This window comes from Crocuta crocuta, unplaced genomic scaffold (genome assembly GCF_008692635.1).
Source record: "Crocuta crocuta isolate KB4526 unplaced genomic scaffold, BGI_CrCroc_1.0 scaffold1468, whole genome shotgun sequence".
Taxonomy (NCBI): Eukaryota; Metazoa; Chordata; class Mammalia; order Carnivora; family Hyaenidae; genus Crocuta; species Crocuta crocuta.
In genome coordinates, this window is record NW_027531991.1 from 434,537 (window position 1) to 445,414 (window position 10,878).

General features: G+C 38.9%; 1 protein-coding gene across 1 annotated transcript in view; it reads left to right on the plus strand.

Annotated features, from left to right (window-relative positions):
• Positions 1-10,878, plus strand: part of POLA1 (DNA polymerase alpha 1, catalytic subunit) — a 297,019-nt gene that overhangs the window by 110,117 nt on the left and 176,024 nt on the right. Inside the window, 4 exon segments of the mRNA XM_077775065.1 lie at positions 3,936-3,968; positions 4,742-4,834; positions 6,451-6,656; positions 9,300-9,432. Coding sequence (XP_077631191.1) covers positions 3,936-3,968; positions 4,742-4,834; positions 6,451-6,656; positions 9,300-9,432 — 465 coding nt within the window.

Sequence of the window (10,878 nt, forward strand, 5' to 3'; positions counted from 1 at the left end):
TTTTATTCTTGCTCTCCCCACCCCCAGCCCCACTCCTTTCCTGTTTCCCCCTCCTCTTTTCCCCTAACGGCACTGTTCTGCAAAGCCTGCAATGATTGATATGATGGCAGTGCTGTCATTCTTTTTAACCAAAAAAAAGTCATTTTTGTTCTAGTTATTTTAATAGAGTCCCATTAAAGATGTATTGCTGACTGAAATATCGGCATGAAGGGCTCTCACTGAGCTGAGCCCAGGAATTAAGAAGTCAGGAAATCGGCTGCTGCATTGCAAGAGAGCCTTGTGTGACACCGAATCTCCTGATTGGGGAGATCATTACTGCTATTATGACTCGACTTGCGTAGGAATTTTAAATTCCATCTGAATGTCAGTAATAACCCTCTTAGCAAATTATCCTGAATAAAATCACGAAGGCATTTTATATAATAGGTGTTGAATTACTGGATAGATTTGCTAATTAAATTCTCTTTGTTCTGCTGCAGTTGACATTACAGGGTAAGATCTTGAACAATTATTCTCAACAGCTGTACTTTGTTAAGGGAAAAATTAACCACAAAGTTTATTTTTTTACACTTGAAGTTGGCAGATTTTTGAAATGTGCTTGAAAAAATTCCATCATCCAATTGGTAATGAGTAGATAAATATGCAGGTGTTGCTATGAAATCAGATAACTGCAGACTGCCTTATTAATGAATTTAGCAAGCCTTTATAGCCCGGTTTCCTAGCTGTTGGCACTTAGAAAATGATTTTCTGTCGGAATGGGGAGTTTTAATATTAAGCTTGTCAATTTGAAGTGAACTTATGAACGGACATCTTGTAATCACTGTACCTTATGTCCAGTAGACTTTTCTTAATACCTGTGGCTTCCCTTAAAAGTGAATTTCCTTGGTGGGGAAATACCTGTGATGTATAAGTTTTTGACTGTTGGCTTCCAGAATATTTGTGTGGTATGGGCTTTTTAACAAGGCAATGAAACATGCTGAAAAGAGAAAAAAACAAGGTCTAGTTTCTAGATCAAGCTCTTGGCTGGTTCTGTTATTTTGGGTAAGATCACAGAGCCTGATTTTACTCAACTGTAAAATGAAGTTAATAATACTGCCCACTCCCTATGATTAGGCAGTCAGCATTTTACAAATACTCATTAATAGCCACTGTGCACCAGAACCTCTGCTAGATACCAAGAGTTTGGTAGCCCACAGGTTACCTAACAGCTGAGCCCTCCCAGTGAGCCGCTTGAATCAAGAGTGGCTTTCTGGCGATCCTGCTCATTAGCGCTTGGACAAGTGTAAGTCTGGACAGGGCACTGTGGTACCCACCATCCAGAAGTGCTCAGTGAAGAAGCACGAAAAGTCAGAGTCAGCCTGGTTGTGGGTCATCTGTTGAATGGACTGAAGAGTTGACGAGCTGTGGTAAGAACCTTGAGCCTGAGATGGAGCATTGTCACCAGCTACTGTTGAGGTCCACTGGAAAGATGGTGATAAAACATTCCTCAGAAATTCATGTAACCTCTGTGGAGAGCGACTTGGATATATTTATAAAAAAAATTTGAACCCATATAACCTTTGACCCAGTAAGTCTTACAGGAGTTTATCTTTTACTGACAGGTTACATGTGTATAAGGATTATTTGTTGAAGTGTGGTGATAAAAGTAAAGATCAGAAACAACCTATGTGTTTATTACTAAAGCACTAGTTAAATCATGATCGATTGACACTGTATAGTTGTTAAAAAAGAATAAGGAAGCTTCTTATGTGTAGATAAGAAATCTCTAAGTATTAGGGTGAAAACAAAGCAGTTACAGTATAGTCTTTATATTTTGCTTAGTTTTCTACCATTTTTGTACAGAAGATCCAACAAGAGGTTTCTGCTACCAAAGAGAAAATCGTTTTGGTAGTAGCCCTCAGATTGTGCTTGGAAATGGTTGTGAGTTGGTGGCAGGAGAGAATAGAGGGGGTTGATGGATCTAAAGGGTGAAGGTTGCCAGTACACGTTGGAGGTACACTCAAGGATGACATCGTAGGTTTCGTTCATGGTGTGAAAGAGTAGAGGAAATTGCTTGCTGCATATGGAGAGTTGCAGTGAAAGGTTGACAGGTGGCATCTAAGATACTCTTATTTAGGTACTAGTTACCTTATAGAGTTGTCCGTTGTGATGAGGAAGGCTGAGCTTAGTGAGGTGGGAGGGGCGGCTGGTGAAGAGAACTTGTGATGAGCAGTTCTGTTCTTACTGTGGTTAACTTGGTTGATCTTGTTATTGCCCTCTTCCCAAAGGAATTGGCATATATTCTCCCACAATGCTTTTCCCTGCAATTTGAATGTTTAAAAATGAAGATGAAGTGGAGGAGCGTGAATGTTTTTTAGGAGTTAAGTGAATTTCAGAAAAGTAATTGGGATTACTATGAGAACGATCTATCAGTCAACTCGCGAACAGTTTTTTGAGTGCCTGTTACATGTGAAGCCTGGAATTAGGCACCCACATGAGCTCTGGTCCAGGAGCTTGTGGGCTAGTTGGGGAGGAGACAGACTGTCAAGTAAAAAGTGTTTTCAGAATGGGATTATCATTATTATCTTAGGCCAGTGGTCCTGAGCCCAGCCTGCAACATAAATATCTGAAGAGCTTATTCAGAACATTGCCAGGGCCAAGTGTTGGAATTTTTTTTTATGGATCCCCAGGTGATTCCACCGTACAGCCACAATTAAAATCACTGATTAGGGGCGCCCAGGTGACTCTGTCAGTTAAGGATCCAACTCTTGATTGGGGGCTTAGATCATAATCTCCGGTTTTGTGAGTTCGAACCTCGTGTCGGGCTCTGCTGACAATGCGGAGACTGCTTGGGATTCTCTCTCTTCCTCTCTCTCTGCTTCTCCCCAACTTGCTCTCTCTCAAAAAAAAATAAACATTAAAAAAAAAAAAACCTTGATTATTTTAATCCATATTCACCACCATCCACCACCCCCCAGGACAGAGGAAGGGCTTTCTTCCCTAAGAACAAAGGACAGTGAATGCCTGATGAAAATGAGACTGTAATAAAGGGGCGGAAGCAGTAGAAATGGAAAGTCAGGGGTAGATGTAAAAGATAATTCTAAGTTCAGAGTTTATAGGGCTCTGTAATACATGTTTCCAGTTTGCAGCTCTATGGGCCTAGGGCCAGGCCTATCTACAGATATTATGTAGATGTTTGTCTTCATTCATTGAATACTTATTGAGCCCTGCCTCTGGCCTGGGCACTGTGCTAGCTCCAGAGAATATGTGAAGGTCTACTTTCTGTCTTCAAGAAATTTATAATTGAGAGAAGAAATTTAAATCCTGTGTGTGTATATTTCTTTTTCACTTTTTTTCTATTAAGTTTATTTATTTTGAGAGTGAGAGAGCATGATAAGGGGAGGGGCAGATAGAGATTGAATCCCAAGCAGAATCCATGCCCCCAATGCAGAGCCCAACATGGGGCTCGATCTCACAACCATGAGATCATGACCTGAGCCAAAATCAAGAGCCTGGATGCTTAACCGACTGAGCTACCCAGGCACCCCCCCCCCTTTTTTTCCATTAATTTTTAAGATTCTGAACACCATGGGTAAAATTGCCAGATTTGAAATGCTCTGTTGAGCTTTTTTTTTTAGCCACACAGTTATATTTAAATATTAGTAATGAGAATAGTTTGCCTTTGACATATCATAAAGGGATGTTTTTATTACGCGTGTTTATTAAAGATGGACCTTAAGTAGATTTTTAGAGTAGATCCACTTACATATCTCTGGCTACGAATCACCATAGAGGCCCCTTTACTTTTAGATTATGTTGATAATGTGGTTATTTTGAGAGTTGTGGTTAGAAAACCATCAAGAGCTTTAAAATGTATGACCATCTCTCACTGTGTACTTATGTTTACAGTTTTGTAACTATGTTATGTATTAATCTTGCCTTTTTATTTCATTTAGATTTTGATGCATACAAAAGAGATGGTACAGAAGGTAATGCTGAGCATTTTCATTATACACTGACTCTTAACTATCATTCCTGGTGACATTCCTGTATTCAAGGAAAATTCTAACCCAAACAAGCTGGAAATGGCTTCTTAGGATGCCTAATTTACGTTTATAATCCCTTCTAATGGATTATAGCTTTTTTCTTTTACTAACACTGATATGATCTAGCCACTGCTTGAAGTCTATATGTGAGTGTTTCAAGCAAATTAGTAACAGTGCTAATTAGAGTTTACTTCCAGGCCTTTATACTGTATGTGCTGTAGTGTTGTTTGTTATGATTGATTTTTTTTTGGCACTCTTCATATTCTCCTAAATACTGTTTGAAACTGCTAAGATTTTCATATGGATTTGTGCCCCTGCGTTTAAAAAACCCATTATGTTTCTGTTTTATAAATTGTCATGACCACTAAGCTCATGATACAGTGGTTAAATAGAGACACTCCCCCCTTCCTAGTCTCTTATCCTCCTCCATATTACTCAGTTCCACAGTTTGTTTCTTGAAACTAGACATTTCCCCTGCCACTCTACTGTCTGTCTGTTTTAAGAAAATTAGGTAGACTTTCTTAATGTGATAGTGGCTTTCCTTTCTGGTTTATTGGAGCTTAATGTTTGATTGTACTTCTTTGACATTATGGATGAGAATAAACATAAGCTTAGTGGAAACTGTAATGTCTGTAGTATGGAAAATCTTTTGAGTTTTGTTGTGTGTGATGATCACTCTGTTTTTGTTAATTTTTAAAATTTTTGCTTTTTATTAGATGAATCTTGAAGTTATTTACGGAGATACAGATTCAATTATGATAAACACCAATAGCACCAGTCTGGAAGAAGTGTATAAATTGGGAAACAAGGTAAGGATAATTTGATGAAATTATCCTTTACCTTCTTTTGTGAATTCTCTTTTAACATGGAATATGTATATGTACACATGTAGTTCTGAAAATAATAAACTTAGTGCTTCTCAGCTCCTCATTCTCTTATTTTTCTTAGACTTTAATCCAGTTGTTTGTATTAAGGGTAAAATTCAAAGGAGAGTATTTTTTCCTTAAATGATAAGTCCATTTTTGTTTTGAAAAGAGTCCAAGATGTTTTCATCTTATTTCTAAGGCCGGTGGCTGTAGTGTTGTTGTCACACCTCTGTGATGTCAGGCTACAGTGGTATCTCTGACTCTGGCTATTGTTGTCCCAGGTCTTGTGACAGGGAGTCACACTGCTTCACACCCTCTGATAGACCCTGTGTCTACTTTATGGTAAAAGAAGAAAGCGGAAAAAAATTTTTAATTTAAGTTTAAAATATGGTCATGTTTTATACTTATCACATTGTCATGCATGAGGANAGAAACACCTGCCTCCATGCATACATACATGTGCACACAGTGTAATTTTTACAGGAGTGCTTAAAATATATCTGAAGAGGCAAGTGGACTTTTAAAAGTAACCATTTGTTGCCCACTTCTTATAGTTTACAATTCTTGAGTACTTGCTATGTTAAGATATTTTCCCAGTAAACTAGAACTAAGATATCATCTTAGAATAAGAACTTCCTGCCTATCTCCACTAATATGTATGAAATTTGACCTTTAGCCTTCACCTGAGAGCAAGCCTGACTTACTGTCCTCATGTTGCACTTCAAAAAGCTGTGTATTTTCCCTGAGTGATTGGCTGTGCCTTGATCCTATCAATAAAGAGTAGGTCATTTTTTGTTTAACATGTACGTACAGGGAGATCTTAGGCATTATTTTAATAGTCAAAAGTTGCTTATTTCTGGCCACATATCTCCTTGTTGAACTGTCTAAAATTTCTCTAATTTAGTAATTTGTAGGCAAGTACAAAAGAATTTATTTTTTATTATATTTAATGTTTATTTAGTTGGGAGAGAGAGAGAGGAAGCATGAGTGGGAGAGGGGAAAAAGAGAGACAGAGAGAGAAAGAGAGAAAAAGACAAAGAATCCGAGTAGGCTCCAGGCTCTGAGCCTTCAGCACAGAGCCTGACATGGGGCTTGAACCCACAGACTGCAAGATCATGATCTCAGCTGAAGTCGAATGCTGAACCGACTGAGCCACCCAAGCACCTCTGAATTTAGTTTTTAGGTTCGAAAAGACTCCTTCATAATTTTCATGTATGAAAAGAAGAATTTCTTCTTCCAGCAAGAAATTCTGTGCTGCAAGCACAGAACCTGATATAGGGCTTGAACTCAGGAACTGTGAGATCATGACCTGAGCTGAAACAAAGAGTCGGATCCTTAACCGACTGAACCACCCAGGTGCCCCTTTTTTAATCCCTGTGCTCTTTGAATGATTTTGCATCATACTCAACATAATACTATGTTCTGCGTCATCTGAGTAAATACATTTTAGTCTTGTGTGCATTCAAGTTCTCTTTAGATTAACTCTTAGGAATTTGTAGCATCGTCTTCTCCCTAATGGATGTTTGAGAAGCTAGTATTAATGGTTGAAATTTTCACAGGTAAAAAGTGAAGTGAATAAGTTGTACAAACTGCTTGAAATAGACATCGATGGTGTTTTCAAGTCTTTGCTACTGCTGAAGAAGAAGAAATACGCTGCTCTGGTTGTGGAGCCAACATCGGATGGGAATTACATCACCAAACAGGAGATGAAAGGATTAGATATAGTCAGAAGGGATTGGTGTGATCTTGCTAAAGAAACTGGAAAGTGAGTTCAGTTTTTGTGTGTGCTTCTGTTGTTTGTCTTTAAGAACTTGAGGTATTAATGACACGGACAAGATGTGTGATTCTGCCAAGTGCAAGGACCCAACTTCTTTTTTACATATTAATGCTTCTCACTTATTGGGAGTGGAATTTTCTAGGTAAATGAAAACTTAGAAGAAGCCAAATTCGCTCAGTAAGAGGTACTTGCTATAAGATACATCTTAGGAGTTGTAACTGATGGTGAGGGTAAACCATCACATTTTAGCTCCCTGCAGAGTTGGTTTCATTGGTGTTGGCTTGTCTCCGTTTTGTTTTGCTTTCCTATTCTCATTAGGAAGTGCCTTGTGTTGTATTCCTGAATCATCATAGAACCTCTTTAGGAACATAATTGTTAAGGTGTCCCCATGTTGTGGCTTAAATATTCTGGGATTCAAAGTGCACCATGGAGTGACACTTTGTTCCCACCCATATCATTTGTATGTAAACATTCTTAGGAATCTCTAGAAAGAAAAGATTCCTACTAATCTCAGGTTAATTTAAGAGCTAGCTCTCAAATACCCTAAGTACCTCAGAAATAATAAATGTCATGGCTGACCTCCTAGTTTTACATCTGAGACTGGAAATTGTGATACTAAGGCCTGTTTTTGTTTTTGAGAAGGAGAGAGAGAGCGCGCGCGTGCGCACCGAAGCAAGCAAGCGAGTGAGCGAATACCTGAACAGGGGAGGGGCAGAGGGAGAAGGGGACAGAGACTCTTAAGCAGGCTCCATGCCCAGCACAAAGCCTGACACGGGGCTCGATTTCATAACCATGAAACTATGACCTGAGCCGAAATCATGAATCAGACGTTGAACCAACTGAGCCACCCAGGCTCCCCAAGGCCTGAGTTTTTTTAAAGGGTCGCATTAATTTATAAAGCACCCATTAAAAAAACCCTAAATCTTTAGGAATTTTAAAGTACCGTCTTTCTAGGTANGCTGTTAGCACAGAGCCTGACTCGGGGCTCGAACCCAGGAACTGTGAGATCATGACTTGAGCTGAAGCCGGACGCTCAACTGACTGAGCCACCCAGGCGCCCCAGGATTATAGAATTTTAAAGCTGGAAGGAACACTTGGGCTTGCCTTCCAGGCAGCAATCATTTTGTCTTAGGTTCAGCTAGGAGGTACTGAGGCAGGGGTGATTTTTTTTATCCAGTCTTTTTTGCCACATGACTAGACTGATGGAGACCTTTAAATGTCAACAAAGCAATTTTGAGTGGAATTAGAGCTCACTAGGAAACTAGTNGTACCTTATTTCTAGGTATTCCTGTTTTGTGAACCTTCCCAATTCTGAATAGAAGAATTTTTTACTTTAAAGCAAAATTTTATTAAAAAAATTTTTTTTAAATGTTTTCATTTTATTTTTTAGAGAGAGAGAGAGCGTGAGCAGGGGGGTCATAGAGAGAGGGAGACACAGAATCTGAAGACAGGCTCCAGGCTCTGAGCTGGCTGTTAGCACAGAGCCTGACTCGGGGCTCGAACCCAGGAACTGTGAGATCATGACTTGAGCTGAAGCCGGACGCTCAACTGACTGAGCCACCCAGGCGCCCCAAAGCAAAACTGTAAATTAGTTTTAATATTGCTCAGTATTCACACTTTTTACTTGTTTTCCAGTCTCCCTCTTGCTTTCACGTTGGGCAAGCAAGATTGAGCAATTGTTGCTTCTGCAAAACCACTCTTGATTAGGCAAAGTTGATCATCGAGTATAGGTCACTGTTAGCCTTTTATGAAATGAAGTTTGAAATGCTTCATTGCCCCCAAATGTACCCAAAGATGAAACTACTGTGTATAGACTGTCGATTAGAATGTTCTCTTCAGCTTTGTGTTTTCTAAGAAAAGATGCATCATAATAGAAGTAAATTTCTCTGAGTTAGAAATGTATTAGTAATTAAAGCTATACAAATGTTTTTGTCAGGGTTCTTTTTCTGACAAATTATAATGCAGCTGTCAAAGCCTTGCTCTGCATTTTCTCAGAAATGGATAAAATATCGGCTTCCTTATTCCCTTTTTCTTTTTCCCCCTTTTTTTTGAGGGGGGTCTGGTAGAATAATAGGAAGTTTTTCAGAGATAGCATAAGGTTGGAGAACACTGGGCAATATAATGAAACCAAAGAAAGAAAAATTTGAGATCTTTGGTTTTTAAAAATTTTGCATAAAGAGCTATTTATTTCTTCTTACCTAGCTAATGGTCATCTCAGTGTGGTGATATCAGAAATAATGTCTTGCTGCTTCATGGGGAAAGTCCAGTTTTTGTCTTTTAAAATTTTAGCTTATGAGTAGAATATAACTGCTTGTGAATTTTGAAGCTGCATAAATGCAGTTATGGTTGGAACACATATGTTTCTCCGTCCACATTTTGGGTGAGGCATTAGCTGCTGAATTAAAAAGGGTCTGTATGTTTAAGGGCAAACCTGATATTCCAAGGTTGGTAAACCTTTCGTAGGGTTCATGTTAAAAAACAAATAGTAACGGCCTTTTGGACATTAACCCTCTTGTTAGCTTTTAGTACAGCTCTTGTCCGCATGTTAATCTAATGGCATTTATCTTCCTTTTCTCTCCTTTATTAATAAAGTATAATATTAAAAAAATGAATCCTTCTCTTTTTTTGCAGCTTTGTCCTTGGCCAGATTCTTTCTGATCAAAGCCGAGACACGATAGTGGAAAACATTCAGAAGAGGTTAATAGAAATTGGAGAGAATGTGCTAAATGGCAGTGTCCCAGTGAGCCAGTTTGAAATTAACAAGGTAAATGTAGCATTTATTGCTGAGCCCAGCTGCTGCCGTGTGTTTTCGCCTCCTTCAGATAGTTGAAGAACCACCTCGTCCTTGCAATCGAAATAAATTCTAGCTGGTGATGAAAGCTGCTTAACAACTGTCTCACCGATGGGGCATTAGCATAGCACTTGCCCTCTTCTAGCCACCGGCGCTGCCCTGTCGGCCACAGGCCCTCTCTCTCTGTGTCTTACTAGGTGGAAGCCTTATTTCCAGAGATTCTGTACAGTGACATGGCTGATGTTCAGGGGACTAGAGAGGATTACGTTCTCCATAGTCCTCCTCATTTATACTTTTAGAGAATGGCCTGTAAGCTTAGAGAGACAGAGACGGTGTGTGTGTATATGTGTGACTTTCACACAAGGGGATCCTTAGAGGTGCTGTAATGAGAGGGCTTTTGTGGGACATAGTTATTTAGAATTAAGATGGTGATAGCATTTTCTGTATAGCCAGAGCACTTGTGCTTTTATTTTCTTTTTAAACTCTGTAATTTAGACTCTGTGGACAGTTTTAGTTGAAAATAGAGAATATTTTTTTCTTACCAAATTTGAAAAATAAAACTTTGGTTTCCAAAGTGCTGTGTAATGTAAGATGTTAGTTTGCAGATCTCCTCCCCTCCCCCTTTTGAAAAGAGTACCCTTACATATACAGAAGCTCATTCTGCAAATAACATTTTATCCCTCTGTGATAGATTTCGCTGTCAAAGCTGATAATAAAAAGAATTTAATGAAAAAGAATCTGATGATGATATGAAATCGAGGAGTTAGAGTTAAAACTCTAATGATACCATCGTGATACCTTAGGCTAAAGTGATGCCTGTCATTTTTGCACATTTCCTTACTCTTGGAAACATATTTTTACATTGAAACAATTGCAGTACTTATTATTTGGAAATGTGTTTCTATTTAACATAAATAGATTTTGCCACGTTTCTGTTATGTTAAAAATGATCATGTTAATTTTATATTTCACTGATACATCTTTATTTAAAATTTTTGTCTGATTATTTACATTAGTTTTGATATTATACATAACTGTATTGAACATCTTTTCTTCTTTATCTTTTTGCTTCTGAATGAATTATTTTCTTAGTTTAGGTTCCTTGAAGTGAAATACTTGAATCAAAAGATAGGAATATCTGCAGCACCTGTGTGGCTCAGTTGGTACAACATCAGGCTCTTGATTTCAGCTGAGGTCAGGATCCCAGGGTGGTGGGATTGAGCCCTGCATGCCAGGCTCTGTGCTGAGCATGGAGCCTGCTTGGGATTCTCTCCTCTCTTCTCTCTCTCTCCCTTCCCCTGATCTCTTTCTCCCCTTTCCCCTCTCTTCCCGCCCCCCTCTCTTTCCCCCTCCCATTCCTCTCTGCTTCTCCTGCTCTCTCTTTCTAAAAATAAAAATTCTAGGAATATCTGTTTTGCT